At 46.0% G+C, this 22904-nt stretch overlaps 1 protein-coding gene across 3 annotated transcripts in view; it reads right to left on the bottom strand.

The window, feature by feature from the left end:
- The window catches only part of LOC147888966 (Zinc finger C-x8-C-x5-C-x3-H type family protein), a 108477-nt gene extending 88148 nt beyond the window's left edge, over positions 1-20329 (bottom strand). The window contains exons 1-2 of one of the 3 annotated variants that reach the window (XM_087392141.1): positions 19975-20329; positions 2335-2454 (exon numbers count right to left, since the gene is read on the bottom strand). In XM_087392141.1, coding sequence (XP_087248267.1) covers positions 2335-2454; positions 19975-20116 — 262 coding nt within the window. In that variant the 5' untranslated portion in view covers positions 20117-20329. Of the gene's footprint in view, positions 1-2334; positions 2455-2552; positions 2893-19974 lie in introns of those variants that run through there. The other 2 variants (XM_087392140.1, XM_087392142.1) reach the window with 2 other exon arrangements.
- Between the last annotated feature and the right edge of the window lie 2575 nt (positions 20330-22904).

The raw sequence follows: 22904 nt of genomic DNA, 5'->3' as shown, positions 1-22904 counted from the left end.
AGAATCTAGTGCTGCTCTCTATTGTCCTTGACTGTTGTGAGATAGGCATCCATGTTGTCCCCTTGATAGAGATTAGCCAATGTATCCCATCCAACCTTTGCTGTCTTGCAAGACCAAATATGAAGAATAATGAAATTCTTGCAAGATAAGGCAATCAAGGCATGTGCCTTTGCATCTCTCTCATCCTGTGTGGGAGGTGGTAGTAGTGGTAGATGATGTAGATGTAGTGGTAGATGATGTAGATGCAGCAATGGAGTGGAGTGGCTGTGGATGCCTGAGAGGGCAGTCCCACCTCTGTACCTGCAGCAATACCCCAAAAATTCTTGGCAACCAATAAGTGGCGCACCATGGACGACCACATTGGATAGTTGGGACCATCAAGCTCGTCCTCATCTGAAAGCATTCCAAGCAAATCATTGCTTGCCATTGCAATGTGCTCTACTCAACAGCAATTGTCCAAGCCTCAAGGCTATCACTGCAAATGAACTTGCTGCCCAAGAATCTGACTGCAAATCTGAAAAGTCAAGTAAAAAATGACATCAAAATGTCTGCACATGTGACTGCCCCAATGGCTGCTCAAATCTGAGCCAAATGCATAAAGCTGCCCTCAAGCGCTGACTGCAAATGCCTCCTACAAAAGGTTGGCTGCAAATGTCTGTCCTACAAAACTCCGTCCAAGAAAACTCTGTCTAGGAGTTCAGCCCCTAATCAAGGGCAAAATCTGCTCAAGGCTGCTCAAAAAGGAGAATCCCCACAGTACGAGATGATTCGATATCGAGATATCTCTGCTATGGAGGCCAATGCAAGGCAATGGGAGCAAAAGCCCCAATTTTTGGCAAGCCAAAGTGAGCAAAAAACAGAATACAAGGCCTTACCAAGCACTTACTACAATCCTGGCTACAAATTTGTGAAAAGCACCAAATTTGTGAAGGTGACATGAGCCAAGAAAGAGTAGAAATCCAAGGAAACCGATTTACCAGTTCCATTTGTACTGCAATGAGCTGTCAGCACACTCCAAAGCCCCATATTCTTTGCAAATGCAAGCTCCTGATCCACAAGCCTGAAGATTGGAACCAAATCTGAAGCATAGGAGCTGTCAGAAATTCAGAACTGTCAAAAACACACACATTGTCTGCACAGTACGGACGTTGAGGTGTATGGACAACAAAGATCTCAAATGCAATGTACGGACAGTAGTCACGCAGGGATTCTGTATAGTCCATATGACTGAACAAACAGGTCAAAGTGCTGCTCAAACTGATCGAAATTTTGCAAGAGGTGGTTGCGCCTGTTAATCGGGTGCTAGATTGTCTACTGCAAGTCGAAATAAAGCTCAAAGTTCACACCAAATGGCTTCTAGGCCTTGAGTGCAGCTGCAGTAGTCCCTCCAAACCGGCGCAATTCACTGCATCAAGATGGAAGAGCTCCTTGAGCTGCACGGCAGCTTCCAAGAACTCAATGGAGCAAAGAACTAGTCGCCAGAGCTGCGTCGAGCTGTGAGCTCAGCTAGAGTCTCCAACAAGGGCAACAAACCAGCTGGACGGGTCGTGGTGTGCTGCAAACAAATGGCGAGCTGTGGCAGCTGTGGCAGTTGAAGGACCTGAGCTATAAGTCGAGGGCTGGAGCAATGGCAGGCTGGATTCAGAATGGGAGTGCAATGGAAAGAAGCTGAAATGCAAGCGAGCAGACGAGCAATGGAGTGTACTTGCAAATGGATAATGAGAAAGTACAATAGTGGCCAATATACGACCCAACCAACTTAGGACTAAATGTCCTAACTGTACCAATCCTAGATGTCCTAGGTGGACCAAGTGTCCTAATTGGCCTACAAGGCCATACCAGGGCTAAAGTGGCAACACAAAATGTTTGCACAACTAGCTTCATCTATGGCGCAATTGCTCACATAAACTTTACTTTTGTAGTGTGACTCAAAACAAAAACAACACAAGTCCTAGCAAATGTATTTGTTTCTACACAGTACTAAGCTAAAGATTCAAAAGAACAACCTCACAATTTTTTATTGGGAACTACTTATATGTTTGTGTCAACAGCTGGACTAATCATGTCACGTGCATTGCATATCTTACCCATCTCTAGAGGTTTGTCTCATCGACCGAACTAGAAAAACAAAAGAAATCAAAAGCTCAGCCAAACAGCCTGTAATCATTCGCATATACTTATTAAGCCTATGACCATACTTAGATAAGAAAAATACACCATGCCACTACAGATGGAGTACAGCTTGAATAGCAACTGAACAACATATACAGACACTGCACAAAGGTGTACTTTTCCATTCAGCAATCTCAAAAAGATTTTAACATGTAATACTACCTCGATCCAATTGCCCTCTGCGCCCTCTGCTATCCCTTCCTGGAGAAAACCTCTTACTGCGCGGGGAAGGTCGTCGGTCAAGTCTCTCCCTCAAATCACCTCCCCGAAAATCTCGTCTACCTGTGCAAGTATCAATGTAAACCCCGTGTACTCATTGAATACAAACCATAATTTCTACACGAAATAGAACATCCACCACTAAAAGCAAACAAGCTTACCAAGAGGTAGAAGCATATGAGAAACATATTATTGGCCAGTATAAATGCTTCCTTCAGTATAAAGGCAGCTGCATGAGCTTTACATCTTTATATACCCATAACAATTGCTTTTACATATCTGTGAAGACTTCTACCATCCACAAGAAGCCCCAACTCAACGATAGTCGATAACAAAGAGACAAAATCAAATATAGCTTGCTTCTTGTATGATAAATAAAGCACTCTTAGTGATGGTCCAAAGGCGTGATAACTGTCTCTGATGGGAATCTTGAGGACCCCGTCTCTTGTCCTCTCAAATAAAGATTTATCAGAAATTGCTGCCTTCCATCCAGTACAAACACAAAACTTATATATTAACCAGGCTGCCTGCAGGCCAATACAGGATTCCATATCAAAGGCCCCGATAAGTTGCACATATACCTTCAGATGATAAGAGTCTAAGCCACATATATGATCAAGAGGTCATGAAATCTCAAAAATGTCTGCCAGTGCAAAGACCACCTTTTGCCAATATCTTGCAGACCCATCCAACCATCTTTCCAGACAGAAAATAGGCGATAAGTGGAAGAGTTAAACTGGACTTCAAAGCTCTCCATGTCCAATCAATCATATGGTTCAACTGTGAACTTAAATGATCTTCTCCATAGCATAGAAAACTATAGCAAGGTGATCAATCATGTGGCAGCATACTAAAAAGTGCAACCAATCAGAAAGGGACTTAAGACTACCTGTAATAATCACTGAAGTTAACATATCTCTCTAGAAGAAACAATTCAAAATCACTTTACAAATACTGACAAAGAGTTTTTTATTTTAAAAAGGGAATAGGGAGAAGAAATCGCGCAAATGCATGGCAATACAATCTTTCATTGGACTGTGAATTGCATTAAGTTACCCTTGAGACCATTCTTGCCAGGTACCCACAAGCAAGGACAGCTGAACTACTGGCCTAAATATTGACCAATACAAGCGTTGAAATAGTTTCCCTTGAAAGACGTCAAGATACAAATAACATCCGATCTGTACATTGATGCTACATTACATATAGATGCATCAGATATCGAAGATTTGGGTTTCCGAGGGAAATATGGTCATAATGCTGAAACTTGAGGCAATTGATGGAAGGTCGCCACGATAGACAGCCTTTCAGAAGGTAGTGACAGAGTTGTCCTTTACTTAGAGTATTGAGGGGCACGGCCAGTCTGTGGCTGACCAGTGGCACGCTGACCAGCCTACTAGTCTGGCAGCCAGGGGCCAACAGTCATCCGAGCAGTCTGTTCCCATTTAGCTCCAACCAAAACCCCTCCCCCAAATGCAGACCCGACATGGATCAGGGGTAAGCCCTATATAAGGGCCATTTGCTGGCCTCGAAGCTTTGCTGCAAATAGGCAGCATGGGTCTCCAAAAATCTGCAGCTACTGATGCCGATATCCATATCTATAGATCAGGGCTACTTCTCCCCTTCCCTGCCAATCTCTGTCCCAGTTAAAGTACCCCTATATCCTCCTCATATGGGGACTCACAGGTGAGACAGTGACCTAATAAAATGATCATTGGATTCCATCATCAGGTGCTCGTGACCTAATAAAATGATCATTGGATTCCATCATCAGGTGCTCAGAAACTAAGTCCTTAGTAAGTATTACATTGAGCGGAAGGGCCTACAGGATGAAGAGCCTTTTTAGCACCCTGATCCAATTAATCAGTAGTATCCTTAGTTGCTGAAGTGATAGCAGCCTGTCCAGCGCCAGTCCTCAGTATTTTATGGACTGCTTGCATCCAGTGGGTTGAGTATGCCTTAAACTTCACGCCAAGGGGTTGTTCAATCACACGTCTTACAATTCTGAAATATCTTGCAGCCAACACACGCGGCAGGACACAATCTACCCAGGACTTTCCTCCATTGTCATGGCAAGGAGCCACATTGTGACACATACATTCCAAAACGCACCATGAACATTTCACAGTTTAGATAATGGCCTACCATAAGCACTAGCACTCACACAAGGGAATCATCGACGATCACGACCGGATGTGGAATCCTAAAAGCACACGTCATGTGCATCACACAAGGTGCCTAATGGTACTATGTACATTATAATTTATCCATGAGAGTTGTCCCCTCAAAGGTTGCAGTTGAAGAATCTGCAACATGTCTAATATAGCTCGTGCAAGCAAAGCATATACAGCAAGCCTGGCCCCCAATACAGACTTGAAATTGGTGTGTGCCTCAATCACCAAACAATCTTTACATGCAACTGCTTGGGAGTATCTCCATCAACATCACAATTCTCCTTCAGCCAAAACTAATGATCAAAATGCGTAGTTTGGATAAGACTGAAGCATGCTGCAAAGAGCAGAATGTAATAAAAATTCAGGTAAGTAGGGATTAGCACTAGGGGTCATTTTAAGTAAAAGGACGAAGTGAGGGAGGCCTTCCATGCATTTATACTCGTTTTCGGGTTTGACATCTTATCCCCCCTAATCTATTCCATCTATCTGCTTCCGTCCTCCCCCCACTCATTATCTTATCCCTCCTAATCTATTTCCCAAATCCACAAGCGCCAGACAGCTTCCTCCAGGGTCGACCGTCGATAAGACTATGGTGGGGTCTATGTGCCAGTCCTGCCAAAGCGGCCCACAATCCTAACCCTCTGTCACTCCAGACCCTCCAAGGATGCCTCTGTCTCTTCATCCAGCTCTGTATCCACCTGCCATGAGCCTCGGGGCTCCACCCTGTAAACCTAACAATGACAGGATCTAAGAGACTCCCGCAAGAAGCGTATCTTGAGAGGTACCCTGGTCCACGAAAACTGTCCTGACCAGCAGTGTGGGGTCCAAGGACTCCGTAATCCCTCCCACCACGAATCGGGGATCGCTGCCTCAATCTCTATCATCCGGGTGCTTGCCGCAGAGAGGGTATGCATTCTAGCCTCTGGCTCTCTAGGAAGTCTCCTCCAAGCCCCGAAGGAACTAGCCGGTCCACTATTCCATAGTGCCCATCCAATGTGGATCCGCTGACCTAGCATGTGTCCCTCCGCATCCCTGACCTCTGAGTGCCATATGAATCGCTGCCTCTCAAATTCCTTTCTACATGACGACCTAGCCCGAATAAGTCATCCCGCTAATCTCTACCACACATTGTAGAGACTACTCATCAATGGAGAGCCTTTCCCTATCAAGGGAGCCTCAGAGAAAATCCACCTGTAAAACTGTCACCACGGACCTCGTATGTGAGGAGTGTTCCCAAGAAGCCCCCGCTTAAGGAGGAGGTTCTAGGGCTCCGCTCCTGGGGTGAGGTCTCTCACCACCAGCTTGCCCAGCAAGGCCCTGCTCTACATCTCTAGATCAATGATGCCTAATCCACCTTGCGCCTATGGCATAATCACCATCTACCAAGCCACCTAGCTCTAGAGTTACGCGTCCCATCAGAACCTGCCCACAGAAAGTTCCGCAGTAAGCGGCGTAGCTCCCCTATGCAACCCCAATGGGAACACCAACAAGAGGCAATATACCAAGCCGTGGCGAGAAGGACCTGGTTAACCACCAACGCTCTACCTGCTAGTAAGAGTTTGGTTGAGCTCCAATACAAGAGCTTTCACCAAACACTCTCTAGGACTGGGCTGAACTGTTGCCTTGCCAAAATGTCAATACCAACCTGTCAATACCAACTCCACATAAAGGGTTGTATCACCTGCAAACTCAAAGTCTAGAAGCTCCTCCTCCTCCTGCCGGATTAGTAGCCTCATCCCTGTGAGGCCAGTGCACGGGAGCGCAATAAGTAACCTAGGGCTTTCGCTACAAAGAGAAACAGGTAGGGGGCAAGAGGGCAGCCCTGTCTCACTCAACGGGTAAGAGAAAAGGCCTCTCCTACATGTCCCCCAATAATCACCTGGCTAGAGCTGCCTGCATAGAGAGCTGAAACCCCTCTGATCCAGTCTCTCAGAAGCCAAGTCTCTGCATGGTACCCTCCAAAAAGGATCACTCTACTCTATCGTATGCCTTCTCGAAATCCAAAAGAAGAATGGCGAGAGGCTATGACTCCTCCCTAGACCAGTCCACTGCCTCCCAGAAAGTGAGATGATGTCCAAGATGTTATGCTCCTGAACTTATGGATGATGTCTAGTAAGTGGGGTCTCAACCGTAGGCTCAAGACCTTGGCCAAGATCCTGTAAGCCGTGTCGAGCAAGGTGATCGATCTCCACTTACGAATATTTGATCTATCTCCTCCCAAAGAGTGCGGCAGGGAGCCCAAGTCGAAAATCTCCTGATAGGCTTAACCTGAGTGGGGTAGAGCTATGCTCCCAAAAGCACCTGAAGAAGCTCTGGTTAGGCCGTCTTCTCCAGAGCACTTCTAGGTCGGTAGGGCCTGCAAGGCCTCCCAAAGCTCCTCGTCGGTAAACTGTGCCTGTAGGTGTCTGCTCAAACCTTGCATGACGATTGAAGGAACCTACTCCCATATCGCCTCTCTAAAAGAGCCGTGGGCGACTCCTTCGACTGAACAACAGGCGGTAGAACTTCGTGGTCATCTCAAGTATCTCCTGTGCGTCCGTGTGCATATGACCTTGCAAGTCATGGGGTCGCTAAAGCTGAATCCCTGCTGAACGTGGTCCTAGGGTCTGAAAGAACTGCCTAGTCATCCTATCCCCTTGTTGGACCCATCTGGCCCGAGACGAGTGGTACGAGAACTCTACTCCACACATCTCCAAGTCCTGTAGCTCGAATCCTGCACACTCCAAACGGTCCCTAAGCCACCGGGATCCGAGATCCTGCTCCCTGAGTCTCTCTATGGATGTTGGCCTCGATGAAGTGCTCTCTCCCACTGCTGTTGAAGAGCAATCTCTGTCTAAGGGCCTGGGACTGGAGCGCCTGACTACTCTATTGAATTGTCTCAACCACCCACGCCACCCAACCCTCACTAGGTCCGTCCTCGAACTATCTCCAAATCTCCAATATCGCATGTTGTACCATAGTCACCAGAAACGTTTCGAAACGTAGAAACGTGAAACATTTCAAAACGTTTCAAAAAAAAGCAAAAGTTTTGAAACGCCTGATGGTACTTTTTAGTGCCAAAAATGTCTTAAATATGTCCCACATATGCATGGCATGTTCAAATAATGCCTAACATGCAGAATTTCCAGTAATACTACCCTTGGCCACCTTTCTTTGGGATAGAAACATTTCGAAACGTTTCTTTCCCAAAGAAACGGGTTTTGTAGTGATTGTGTTGTACATCCACCTCCTGTAGAAGATGATCCGGTATATAGACCCCCTTTTGGAGAAGTCCGCTGTGAGGCTACTCCAAGTGAAGGACCGCCGGAGTGATCCGACATCTTGGTCCCTACTAAGATGCCGGTAGAGCCTCCTCTGAGGAGTGCCCAATCCCCTATGTAGAATCTGTCTAGGCACTCCAGCAGCCCATCATGTCGCTGCTGTCCAAAGGAGAACTGCAAGGCAAGGAAGAGGCTTGTGCTGTCCACCGGGATGCAGGGTTACTGCGTGAGTGAGAGAGTGAAAGCTAGGAGTAATAGATTTCTAAAAGAGAGCTGAGAGATGACTGAAATATAGAACTGAGAAGTGAGCTGTGCAAAACTGTAAAGAGCTGCTGAAACAGTTACCCATACCTTACTCCCTTGCTGGTGCAACACCCTGCTGAAGGGCTGCATGTACTTCTCCCACATACTGATGGCCAAGGAACTGAGGCTGATCAGGGCCAGAAGATGGAAGGCACAAGGCTGCTCCAAGGGCTGAAGGTTGGCTGGGGAAGTGCTGAAGATTGGAGGGCTTCTGAATGAGGAATGAGGGCAGCCAAGGGCCCTATTTATAGGGCTGGCTGGGCCAACCAGCAAGCTGTAAACAGCGAACTGAGTCGGCTGGTTGGCTGAGTTTGCAGCCAATAAATAGCCCCCCCTGGCTCATTTGCCAGGGGACATTTTGGGCAGCCTTTGCAGGCTGCCTTTCCTGCTTGACCTGGGTCTTCCTGGTCAGCCTTTGGGGGGGCCTCTGGGGCTCCTAACCTAGGCTATGACCTAGACCTAACTAAAACCTAAGATGGAAACAGTGGGTATCAGTGAACACGACTGAATATCGGACTTCCTAAGGCTTAGAGACTGACTTACGTAGCTTGTGCCTAACTGTCCCTGGACAAGCACTCACAAAGGGGTCATAGCATACGACAAAATCTCCTATTAGGGAACTATTACGCACTTGTCAATACAGCCAGCGTGTCACATTGCACCCAACTGCAGGGGAGCATGTGACAAATGTTGCAGCCTCGTCACCCCTCCCGTACATTTTCTCAAAGACACCCTCTCCGTATGCAAAGTGACATATCTACAACATAGGAAAATGATGAGCATGATCGACCCGCAAGAGCCCATTTCTGCAGCACGAAATTCGTGAGATCAAGCTTAGAATAGCAGCTCTAGAAAGAAAAAATACTGATATGGAAGGGAAGGGAAAGCAAGATATTATCCAAGAAGTATTACACAAATGCACTTCACCTCCACTGGCACCTCGGCTGGTATCCACAATAACACTAGTCAGGTAAGCTCAAAAAAGCAGTAGATGGCTGCAAATGTTAGCATTAAGGTTGATAAAGCTGACCTCTAAGCCACAGAAGTCAACAAGCTGATCCTACGCGTGGGACCAGATGGCTGCCAAGTCACGGGGACATTCACAGAAGACAAAATCAACTACCTCAAGGAGAAGCTCCCATGAGTGGAATGGGATCCAGATGCTATTTGGAATATCCAACAAAAGGGGGACGCACATACAAATCTCCATTAGTGGCAAGGTAGCTAAAATCGAGATTCTACAACAAACACGTAAGCTGAAGGGCACGAAGATATGGATATTTGAAGAACTCACTCCAACTCAAAGTATAAGCAAGATCCATTGCTTCAAATTCAAACCCAAAGACTCTGAAGCTTAAACTCATGTAATGAGGGGTACATATTTCTCCACCTAAGTACGATAAAATATATTCATCATCTCTCTACTAAGGAAGAACGTCACTTGCCACGCAGGCAACGTGACTCCAAACCCAACACTCCCCTTCAACTCGTCCGGTTCACCTCTGCTCACCTTCGCTTCAGCCACTCTACCTCTGCTCGTGCTCTACTCCTCTCTTGCTCTCCTCCGCTCCTACCACTTTCACACATCTCTAGTCTACTCTCGTAGTCTCTCCCCCCAATCCACCCTCTAAGTTCTCTCTTCTAGTCCAACCACAACTTCCAGCCTTCTAGATTGGGTTCCCCCGTGGGCTTAATCTAGGAATTAGCTTCAGTAAAACGGGCGAAAGAAGCATATTGGCTAACAATAAGCCACAGGCATACTCCAAGTCCTCTTCAATGCCAAAGGTGCCGATCCCCATTGACAATCCACACAAGCAGATTGGCAATACACGTATGCAACAAGAGAGAGAGAGAGAGAGACACACACACACAACAAGCAATTCCAATTCTAGAATTGTGAAGGTTGTTCACACTTGTCTTACGAATCTAAGGGGAGCCATACGAGAGTCAACATGGAACTTCACTTAGATAGCCAGCTTTGATGAGGTCAATAAGCATACCATTAGCACATTTTGAATCATGGGACAGGATATTGAGTCTTTCAAAAAAGCAAGAAATTGAAAGGCACAAAGATCTGCATGTCAGATGATCTTAGTCACGCTCAATTGAAGCAAAAACCGATAGAGATAGAGAAAGTCAAAGAAGCCACATTTGTTAGACTAGTAGGGCTGTACCAAGCACCTCTAGTTCCCCCATAGAGGGGTGGGTTATCTCACGATGTATTTCAGTTTCGTGGGTCATTTTGGCCTCCTCCAGATGTTAGTGCTCTCTCTCTCTCTCTCTCTCTCTCTCTCTCTCTCTCTCTCTCTCTCTCCCCGCCATGCTGCTCTCTCCCTCCCCGCCTTGCTGCCTTACCTCACCAGGCTCCTCCGCCACACCATGCTCCAGCTCCCCGCCATGCTCCAACTCCCCACCATGCCTCACCTCCCCGCCACGATAGCCTTTCCTGGCTCCAACCTCTGCCCCGTCTACGCCTCCTTTGCTGCTGCTCCCTCCCTGCGCTGCTACTTGCACACCCCCCTCCCACACTGTCGCGCTGCTCCTTCCCCGCGCCACTTGCTTGCTCCCATCTACTCTCCTCGCCATTGCTGCACCTCTGCCCCGCCCCGCCATTGTTGTGCCATTGACCGCCACGGTGCCCATAGCAGCTGCTTGCTGCTTGTGAAGCAGCCTTGGGCTGCAAAACACCAAGGTTGAGCTTGGTAGCCAGCCTCCCCCCCCCCTAACCCTTGTAATCTACACCAAGAAGACTATCAGATCAAAAAGTGGTGACACAATGGGAACAAGGGGTGACAAGGACCGGAAGTATAGCCTCATTTGGACAAACGCGGAGAAAATAGAAGACCCGAGCGCCAAGGCTTGCATATCAACACTCGAGGAAATATGTAAGATGCAAGACACAGAAATTGAAGGCCTACGCAAGAAGCTGAGAGAGACTAGAGAAGATGAGCTCTCAAACACCTTCGAGCCCAAATGCAAGATGAAATGAAGAAATGGCGAGAGGAGATGCAAAACAAATGGACATGTGAGAAAGGTAAAATGATGCAGGACATGACTCATGCCCTAGATGAAAAAAACAGTAATTTGACCTCAAAATTTGTGACATTGGGAGCCCATGTTGATGCCCTCCAAAGTGAGAATGACAAACTGAAGGCAAGTGCTCATTGGGAAGAAGGGGACTTTCAGCCACCTTTTAACGAGGAGCTGAACACCATTAAAGAGCAAATGCAGCAGCTCAAGAATGTGAAGGGGACGTCAAAGGAAGGGTGCAAGATCATTGATATACTGAAATCACAGAATGAACAACTTGAAAAAGGAAATGGCAGCTTTGCAAACAACGGTACAAGGGAAACACGCCAAGTTCACACAACAAATCACGAAAGGGAAAGCTGATATGCTTGCATGGAAAGATGTAATAAAGAAAGACACACCACCAAAGAAAAGGGAGCTCATTTCTGAAACCATTGAGGAAGAGAAACGATGGGACAGCAAAGTTTGAATGTGCAGGTCAGAGCCCTAACAGTAGGTGATAGCCCCATGTCAGATGCCAAAATCCTCTTTGACAAGATGGGAGTAAAACTCACTTGTGAATCAGCCTGGAGAGTGGGTTAAACAGATGCACCAATGAGGCCTTTGGTTGTAAAGCTGCGAACAGCCACAGATAGATCCACCCTTATGAGTACACGGGCAGCACTGAAGGGGACCAAGATCTTTCTAGATGAAGATCTCACACTCCTACAGCAGGAACACAGAAGGGAAGGAATGGTACGGGTGATGGCTACAAGAGAAGAGGGGAAATGGGCAGTTTACAGAGATAGGGTGATCATTCGAGAGAGGGTAGAAAAAGGAGTACGAGATGCAGCAGGAGAAGGGGACAGCACATGACGGTGTCTGAACGATGGGGCGAGTATGCAAAACAAATTGAGGATGGCAGTGTTGAATTGTAATGGCACCCTATGGTCCGACCCAGGGGGGTTCTTGGAGACATACCATAACAGAGATGTGATCTTCTACACCGAGACACATGAGAGCCCAGAGAGAGGGCTACCCACAGTGACAGGATACACATGGTAGTCTGCCCAAAGGAAGGAACTGAGGAGGGATAGTGGGGTACGAGGATCTGGAGGTGTGGCTGTTCTTTTCAGATCACATCTGAGGCCACTCCTCTCTATGATACAAAAGGAGGAGCATGCACGACACATGTGGATTCGGGTCCAGTTACCAGACACATGTGGATTCGGGTCCAGTTACCAGACAACCGGGACACTCTCCTCCTTGGTGACTTCAATGCACGTACTAGGAATAGACAGGTGGGCCTGTTAGATTTCAATGAGGATTCCCTCATAGTACCGGAGATGGATGCAGCAAAGCTGGGGATCATGAGGCAGTCGTCAGATGCAGATGCACCATTGACAGCCTATGGGAGACATTTACTCGAGCTGGGTGCTATACATGACTTAATCATATATAGCAGTCTCCGAAGTGGACTCACCTGTTTCCCACATGGAGGGGGGAGTACTACGGTAGACTACCTGCTCAGTCCGCTAGCACTGGCCCCACGGATACATGACTCTATTGTGCTGCGCCCTCCACTCGGAGCCGACCACTCATATCTCACTTTCTATATATCGGTCGCCAAGCTAGCCATGAGGAGGGCCCCCCCACCACCCACTCATGTTCAGATCCATTTTGACCGTGCTCTTGACCCGGTGTACGTGAGCCACCTGGCTTCTAAGCTTCCAGTACTATTTGGTGATGGGATGGACCTTGCACACGCATCAGACACTCTTATATCCGTGATACAAGATGTTGCTGCCAGATCCTTTCCCAAGACACGATCTACACGTGTTCCAGATGAGAAGATGTCCCAAAATCCATGGTTTGATGATGAGTGCAGAGATATGAGAGCCCACCTTACACGTGAGATAGCACTGGGACATTTGACTCCACCAGAGGCACACCGGATCTCACGCCGAGTGACACGACGTAAGAAGCGAGCTTTCCTCATGCACAGGATGGATGAAATGATAGTTCCTTTCGCGGAGGAGATCCTACCATGGGATGGGGACTCTTATCAGAAGGGAAGTCACCCATTCCCATCACAGATCCCGCAGTCTGGCACACATATGCTTGCTCTCTGTATGATGTCCCAGGTCAGGCACCACCTGATATGTCCTCTATGCCCAGACCCACCACATGTCATCTGTTTACTTCGCAGAATGTACGAGCTTCCCTTCTTCGGCTTCATAACCGACAAAAACCAAATCATGAGGGATTACGCACTGAGCATTTTGCGCATGGGCAAGAGATCCTGACCCCGATATTAGCACAATTGTTCAATCATGCCGTCCACCATGGCTTCCCACCTACCTGAAGCACCACCACCATAGTACCGATACACAAGGCAGATGATCCCATGGACACTGGGAACTACCGTACTCTTATGATTGGCCACACTTTCACTAAGATATATGGATCGGTCCTAGAAAGGGAGATCAGCAGCCACACAGAGGGTCACGGACAGTGGGCACTTGGGCAGGCAGGATTTCGGAGACAGCACTCCACCCTGGATCACATTTTCACACTGAGGGCTATTATTGAGGAGGTGAAGTCGAGGCGTTAGCATGTCTACACTTGCTTCGTCGATTTTCGTAGGGCATTTGACACTATCCCACGCTCTCGCCTGATCAGGAGGTTACAGGAGTTACAGCTCCCAAATATCATGATTTGGGGGGTCATGAGTCTATATGAGTCTGTCAGAGGGACAATACGTGCCCCAGGAGGCTTATCAGACTGGATTGAGAGCACCATCGGAGTTAAGCAAGGTTGTCCCCTATCACCAACTCTCTTCGGGCTCTATATTGACGAGATCAGTTCTTTAGTCGATCGACTAGGCGGAGAGGGTTCGCTGCTAGGTGACCTGATGGTGCAGATATTGTTGTATGCCGATGACATAGTCCTCATATCATCCTCAACAGGGGGGTTGCAGAAACGTCTAGAGGCTCTGGAGATGTTTTGCAGGGAGAGAGACTTGACAGTTAACCTTGGGAAGACCAAGGTTATGGTCTTCAACACCTCGCAACCAGCATCCCGTCACCATAGTTTCTCATACCGTGGTGAGCCTGTGGAGATAGTGCAGTCCCGATAGTGTTCACTAGACCAGGTTTCACGATGATCCATGCGGGTACGGCACGACTCACGAGGACGGGGTGCTCTGGCTCGACTACAAAGGCGATGCTTCCAGGCACACTTCCAGGACCCCCCGATGAAGGGTTGGCTCTTTGACACGCTGGTGAAACCGACTGCAATGTACGCAGCACCTTTCTGGGGGAGTGATATTTCAGCAACAGAGTGGAAGAGATTTGAGAGACTGCAGGTGACCATGGGATCCCGCATGATTCGGAGTAAACCCTTAGTCCCCCATCATATTATACACGCAGAATTCACCATGACTCCTCTCCAAGTTGATGCCATCTTTCAGACAGTGACATTCCTCCACAGAGTTTGGGCCTTACCCCAAGACTACCTAGGTTAGCACTTGAGTCCTCCAGGCGACTAGCAGAGAGTGGTGTTGATACAACATGGTACGCACGGATATCCACATGGTTTGGTAGTCACGGCATTCAGATGGACAGACTTCCCCCCTTTCAGTACAGTTGGACGCACCACCCGAGATGATCCCACGAGATGAGATCAACCATATCATACAGTTGGACCTCCTCCAGCTTCATACATCGAGGGCTTGGGGGAGAGAGGATCTCTCCACCAAGATCCAGTTCTACCATGATCACTTCCTGAGGATCTCAGAGCACGGTCTTGCCATCAGACCTCAGTATCTTGAGGACAGGAGAGTCACATGCACTGAGGATCACCATTGGTCAGGTACGAGTCTCATCACATCAGCTGCGGATTGAGGCAGGGAGAGTTGTAGGCATACCCCGAGAGCAGAGGACTTGCACACTATGCTAGATGGGGGAGATCGAGACAAAGCATTTTCTATGTGTCTGCCCGGTCTACTATGAGATCCGAGGACGATATCATTGCCTCTTTCAGGAGGGGCATGGCTTTGGTTCACTCACACGGTTGATACAATTTCACTATCAGGCCTGTGTTGGGCTCTACCTGCTTGAGATGTGCCGACAGAGAGAGACACTGATGTGACAGGCCAGAGAGCAGCATGGACTGATGCCACAGGTCACCATCAACAAATCTCACAGATTTCTATGCATCGAAGTAAGCTGTCAATGTAGTTGAGGGAGAGGAGCTTGATGAGATGAGAGCATCATGGATCGATAGTAAGACTGCCCACCACGATGCGGTCAGACGAGTGATACACTCCACGCACGACAAGGAGAGAGCCCAAAGTACGCACGATCGAGGTCCGGCCTATCTCATCCCTTCTCGGAGGCGATCGCCAGAGACAAGGCATCACGCTTGATGTAGCCCACCGGATCCAGAGATCGAGGAGGCCATGCCCTCCCCCACATCACGAGACAGCTCAACACGAGAGCTTCTCACATCTCATCAGAGTGCCACCAAGTTACCTGGATATATGGAACTTGAGCACGTACTAGGAGTACTAGCCCTGAGCGCCTGACACGCTTCTGTTACTTTGCTACTCTAGTATTTTGCTCACTAGCTAAGCATGTTAGCATTTTAGCTTTTTCTTTCAAATTTTTCAGTTTTTCAGTTCTCAGTTCTCAGCAAGGGTCTTAGTGAACCCTTTGCTTCAGCCCTCAGTGACTTGTATGAGGTACTTCTTGGATTCGCACTTTGTCTCATAGGCCCGTGAGGCCTCTCGCAGACCGACCTCTCTCTCTCTCTCTCTCTCTCTCTCTCTCTCTCTCTCTCTCTGCTTCAGCCCACTGAGGCTTGTATGAGTTCGCTTTTCTGTGCACTTTGTCCCATAGGCCCGCGAGGTCTCCCGTGGACGTTAATATATCTCTCTTTCTATCTTTCTTTCTTTCTCTCTCTCACACACACACACTCTCAGCAAGGGCCTTAGTTAGCCCTTTGCTTCAGCCCACAGCGGCTTGTATGAGTTACTTTTTGGTTTGTATTGTCTCATAGGCCTGCAAGGCCTCTCGCAGACGTTAATACATCTCTCTCTCTCTCTCTCTCTCTCTCTCTCTCTCTCTCTCTCTCTCTCTCTCTCTCTCTCTTCACATCGACTAGGGATCGAGACAGGGAGAGCCGCAGGTATACATAGAGACCATAGGGCGTCGAGGCAAACCGGTCACAGCGACATGTCACAGACTTCTATGCATTCGAGTTGGCTCCAAGACACAGAGGAGTCGAGGATGAGGAGGTAGCGCATGGATCAGTAGCAAGGGACAACATAGGACGACCAACCGAGTGATGCAGAGTCCGCACAAGACACCAAGAGCGAACAGGGCACACACAATCGTGGTTCGACCCATCTCCGCCCTCCTTGGAAGAGGTCGCCCGAGACAAGGTGTCACCCTTGATATTGCTCTTCGGATATAGAGGTTAAGGAGACCACGCCCTCCGCCACTATAGGAGGCAGCCTGACACGCATATCCGGGACATCTTCGCCCACCGGCGAGCTTACACTGTGCTGGGTGTTAGACGCGTCATAAATGAAATTGTGACGATCTCTTTTAGGGAAAGCTTGCTTATTCTCTCTCCGGGCTACTGAGTTTTGTCTCCCAGATTTTTGTTTAGCACTCAGCAATGGCCTTAGCTAGCCCTTTGCTTCAGCCCTTGTGGCTTGTATGAGTTTTCATTTTCATTTGCTGTACTTTGTCCCATAGGCCCGTGAGGCCTTCCAAGGACGTTAATACACCTTTCTTTCTTTCTCTCACCGTTGAAGGCTAAGCTCAGCTCCCCTCCCACTCAATGTTCGCAGCCCCTCCCTGCCCCCCCCCCCCCCCCCCAAAAACCAACAAGGGGGGGGGACCCCTTAATTGGGGACAAAAGTGCCCCTTGGGTGAAGTGTTCATACCCACTACTATTATCTTACAAAAAGCTGCTGCTTTAAATTTAGGTATAAAGCCCTCATTTAGCATCTGATGTGAGGGCGCACAAGTCTCAAACATTGAACAAGCCACAAAGCTTGCCAAGATTATTGAGCTGAAGTATGCAAGCAAGGCAAGAAAAGAACTTAAGAATACTTGACGTGCAATCAAACTGCGCCTAACATAAGCCCAAATTTACTGCTAAGCCCAACCACCAACATTGTGTCTTCATGAACCTTGAAGATCAAATCTAACGTTTATAACACACAAAAAAACCACTAAAGAATGCAAGGCATTTTCTTCCTCGAAATAAGCCTTCAGTCCATGGTTTTCCAAGGATATGTTCAGTTCTAACACAACTAACTTGCAGATAGGAACCACTTTTGCAGATGCATTCCACTCTGGGTATGCATTAATTGGAAGTTGGAACCAAACTACAACAGATATTTTACGTATCTAACCATAGTTCATATATCTCAACCAGACCTCAAGTCTCGTTAAATCCTCAAGGCCTACAACATGCTATGCATTTAAATGAAATTATGTTGGTGTCATACTCACAAATGTTGGATTACATGTTGGAGAGTGACCTCAGTTTACAATTAAAGGGAGTTATGTGTCAGTACCTTTTGCGCATGTGTTGCATATATCAGCTCTCAAATCGATGCACCAAGTTCTTAAACTGATTACTCAGGCAAATATCTTAATCTGGAACCTTAACATAAAGCATGTGGTTCTCGACATCTACTATGTCTCAGAAGGGGACCATTTACCATGCTGCACCCCTTCTCAGATTACTCTCATAACCAGCCAGGCATCAAGCAGTTTAGCACCCTACCACTAAATTTCTTCAATCCCTTGTCAATCCAAGTAAAAATGTCTCTAATCTCAACCTCTATTTTGTAAGCACTCTCGTTCAATATCAAGAGAGCAATGACCTTCAGCCAGGCATCAAGCAGTTTAGCACCCTACCACTAAATATCTTCAATCCCTTGTCAATCCAAGTAAAAAAGTCTCTACTCTCAACCTCTATTTTGTAAGCCCTCTCCTTCAATATCAAGAGAGCAATGACCTTTTGCGCATGTGTTGCATACATGAATTTTGTTTGTATATCAGCTCTCTAATCGATGCACCAAGTTCTTAAACTGATTACTCACGCAAATGTCTTAATCTAGAACCTTAACATAAAGCATGTGGTTCTCTACATCTACTATGTCTCAGAAGGGGACCATTTACCATGCTGCACCCCTTCTCATATTACTCTCATAACCAGCCAGGCATCAAGCAGTTTAGCACCTTACCACTAAATATCTTCAATCCCTTGTCAATCCAAGTAAAAAAGTCTATAATCTCAACCTCTCGTTCAATATCAAGACAGCAATGACCTTCATGGGTATTTGTAAACAAAGCTATGAGTACCTCAGGTTAACGTTACCATTGGGCATATCTTTGTGTCAACCCTTTTTCACAAAGGTGTGTCCTTGGCATATACGTGGGACAACCTTCGTCTGCTAGTAACAGGATTGAACGTTCTAGCATTACAAATGAGGATGTATTTATTAGTAAACATAAGATTGCCCTGTATGATGATGTAGATATGAAATGCTGCATTAATGCCTACTTCCATAATACTTTGTGATTGTCCCTCTTTTTATGTATACCTGGATGCATCCACAAACATGCCCAAACAGATCTGTAAAAGAAGAATTAAAGTGTAGCTTTTAACAGTCATCCCAACATCAAAAACCATCACCTCCATCGTGAATAGCTTTCTTTCTCGTTCCTGACTTCACATAAGAACATATATTGTTATCAGGCTCACACCTCCAATGGAAGTTTTTGTGTAGTACTAATGCTCGATTGTAACATGACATGCATTGAAGGCTGACTCGCATACAACTATCTAAAAAGTGTCTCACACTTTGTATGCCTCACTGTCGTAATATTGCAACAGCCAAATCAAGAATTGATAAAGACAAACACAACTTTTTACAGCACACCTATTTTTTAGCAGCCAAAACGTCGGCATTGTACCTTCATATCAATTGAAAGCGAGGGTGAAAGGGAAGAATTGATGGAATACAAACGTCCATCACCTAAGCCAGTGCAATACGAACATGATGCGTTCATTTACAAGTAACTAAATGAGCATCATGCGTTGGAATACCTTTACATTGTCTATGACAAAACCTCAAATGATTCCAAAGACACCTATGCGTTTTGTTTCCTCAAAAGCACCTGGACAATCCTGTCGACCTAATCTGCATTTTTTTTACAGTGGATATATACTGCAAGGTCATGAAATTATTTGATGGCATAGAATGCAACCACAAGACTCAGCCCCAGGGCTGTGGCACGAGAAAGTAGCATCAATCCAGGACCTATGCAACGCCGAAGGAAGGATAGCCTAGATTGTCAATTATGAGATACTACGGAAACCTTTTGAGGTAACAACACTGTCCCACCCACGATTTGTCGATAAACAAGGCCTTGCTAGCCCAAAGTGTAGAACAAGGTGTCACCATTTCCAGAAAAGCCCTCTTGGTGCACTAGAGATCGAGTGAGTCAGAGTTGGCAGAGATAAGTATAAACTGCATGCACATACATAGATGTCTACGGTATCTACCTAGCAATGATTTTGAGAACGTTTGACGAACTGCAGATCATAAGCTGCAAGCATTTTATGTCATACCGACATCATGATCGGTGTGTATGACAGTGTCGGAACTAGACATCAGGTCACACGACTTGTGAGAAAATAGACAATCTCAATCGACGGATAAACTAGGAGCTGCGAACGGACGACTTTCGCCTAAAAGCGACATGTCTCGGGCCCAAGCAACGGCAAAAAAGAGAGAACGTCCATACCGTTGAACCCTCCTGCACCTCCGCCCGAGAAACGTCGAAGCTCTGCATCCCCGTGAGCAAAAGAGCAATTCTGCCGAGGACAGTGGCCTCGTTGGTACAGATTACAGAGCTTTGTCTTGTAAAATTCCCGAGGGAAGGACATGCTTGCTTGAGAATTGACAATGATCCCGCAAGTAGCTCTTGGCAATGCTTCCTTCGGAGACCAAGAAGTGCGTGTGTGTGTGTGTGTTTGCGCGATGAGGCACAAGATTGACACTACGACGATAGGGATGATATGATGGTCAATTTGAGCACATTTTCAGCTGGCATCTTGGTGATCAACTTTTTTGAGGGTCACAAATTTCATGTTTGCAATGGAGCTTCTCTAAGATTAAATAAGCCTAAGCATCAAAGAGGATACACATGGGAGTATAGTGTTAATGAGGAGTTTGATGTGGATGCCCCGGCTATGGAACGGTAGGGCATCTACCTGCGTACAGTGTAGGTCTAGGGTGGGTGCCCCTCAATAAGACCATGGTGGGTTAGTGACTGAGTGAGTAAGTTTTTTTTTTTTACACAAAGAGTTTAATGGTAAGCCTCTTCTCTCTCTTTCGAATTAACCCATGTTGCTCTATAGTAAACACTGTAGGAGCAATCCATCTAAGTGTCCTTTTAATGGCCTTGGTCATGACCTTGTACATACCGGTACACATGGTAATAGTTCTTTGATCTTCGACCTTGTATAAACTGGTACACAAGGGAATAGGTCTCCAATCTTTGATCTTGAAACGAGCTAGCCTTTCAAGCATGAATTGTAGTAGACCTAGATTCACATCTTTTAAAAATTTTCTCTTATACCTGGCAACATTCACCATGATAGTGTAGTCCTTCCCTAAAACTTGCCAAAAGTGAATGAACAATAAAGCGTTCCCCCATGTATTCCACCCCCCTCTTCCCCTTAAACTAATTGCTCCTCTCCTCCCTTTCCACCCCCGTTTATTCCTTTCCCTTCTCTTCCCCTTAAACTAAATGCATCTCTCCTCTATTTTCAATATATTTTCTCCTCTTTACCTCTGTCTCCTTCTTGATTATAAAAAAGCTAATCAACAGTTCCATAGGACCCTTAGCACCCTCATTATTGCTAATTTCAATAGGAAAAAGTAATACCTCATGCATATTGCAATGGTTATTCATGTTGTGTTTCCTTGAATCATACATATAAGCTCCATATAAGGCAAATGTGGCAATATTTTTCATGCAAGCATAGCCTAAAATACTTAATATTCTTTTAAAATATTGTGGCGATGCTCTTAGAAGTTCGAATTTTTAAATTATTGAATTGTCAAAGGTAATGAGAATAATATAAAACATGTGTGAAATTGTGCTCATTGCATTCACAATCTATAATTGTTATAAGTAAAACCTTATTTGCAAAGAAGGAAGATTGCGAAGAAAGTACTTCTTGAAGGAACCAAAGATTCAAGAAGCACATTTGCAAAGTACCTCAAGAGACTCAAGGGATTTGATACCGGTGCTTAATAAGAGACTAAACTTCCTCCCCATGGTGTGAATAAGAGATTTGTCCAAATTTATTCGAGATTGCTTTACATTCTATTGGTGAATATGGGGCTTACAAAGCTCGCAATCCATCTTATCCAACATACATTAGGGTGAAATTATTGATGATAAACACTTACCCTTGTAATTCTACAATCATACATTCAACAATTCAAAAACACCTTGCAAGTTGATCCATTCTTGAAAGCACAACTATGTCTAAAAGCGTTATTGGGGTGAAGGGGGCACATTGAGTTTCTCATGCCTCCACCTTTATAATAGTTTTTGTTGCATCTACTGCAAAGAACCGCCATAAGTTACGTCCCATTAACTTCGTCATTGATGAAGTCAAGAAAAGGCTCCATTTCCTCACTTATGGACACAATAGCCTTTGTCATTATCAAGGTTAATACAAAGAGAGGATCCTCAGATTTGATCATAATGCTAATGGCCCATATAAGGATCAAGCTGTGGTGAGCCCATATCCATGTGGAACATTTTATTTTGCTAAGCGCTTCAATTTTGAGAAATACATTGACGAATAGTTTTCTTTCATTGCTGACCACAAGCACGCAATGCATAAGTTAACACAAAAGCTTTTGTGAGCCATGTGTCGGAACTTGATTATGGATGCCAAGTGCTTGTCTTTCGTCCTTCTTTTTCAAATAGAGGTTATATGATGTAATTACTTACAAGATATTGATTGTTAGTATATGTAAAGTGCATGTCACTTCACCAACCTTGATTCCAATTGATCGAGTACCAATGTGACGTGTGTGTGTGCGAAGGCACTAGAATTAGTCATGGTCCTATGAGACCTTATTGTTTCTCTTGCAATGGCAAGCTTATTGTGCAAATTCCTTCTCTCCATGGGCGTATTGTATCATGTGAGGGAAATCACATATCTGGCCACATTCATGGTTCCCATGTCAACAGCCTTCTGAAGCTTCACTACCCATTCATACACATTCACGTGGATAGCTTGGTAGCCACTCGGACCATGATTTTGGAGAAGAAGCCTATTGGTTGTTTTACCATAAATAGTTTTGGATTTGTAATTGTGTTTGAAGACAATTCAAAGAAACCAAATTGCACACAATCACAACCATTGACGAGGGAAGATATGACTTGGTTATTTGTGACACAATCTTGACTTCAAGAGCTTTTCTATTTGATTATCTTGATGCATTCTCAAGTATATTGAATAGCAAGTTCTTTAATTTATTTTCGAGTGCATACAACATTTGCAAAATTCATGCAGTTGCAACCGCTACAATGGGATATTTCTATGCTTTTTTATTGGAGAATTGTGTGCCCCCAAATATATTTCCTTTAGTCCCAAATAAAGTTAGATGCACATAGCGTTATGGGCAAAAGAAGTAGAGGCACAACTA

Source organism: Dipteris shenzhenensis, chromosome 21, assembly GCF_047967505.1.
Source record: "Dipteris shenzhenensis isolate YYH24624 ecotype China chromosome 21, Dip_SZ_1.0, whole genome shotgun sequence".
Taxonomy (NCBI): domain Eukaryota; kingdom Viridiplantae; phylum Streptophyta; class Polypodiopsida; order Gleicheniales; family Dipteridaceae; genus Dipteris; species Dipteris shenzhenensis.
This window is presented reverse-complemented; position numbering and strand designations above follow the sequence as displayed.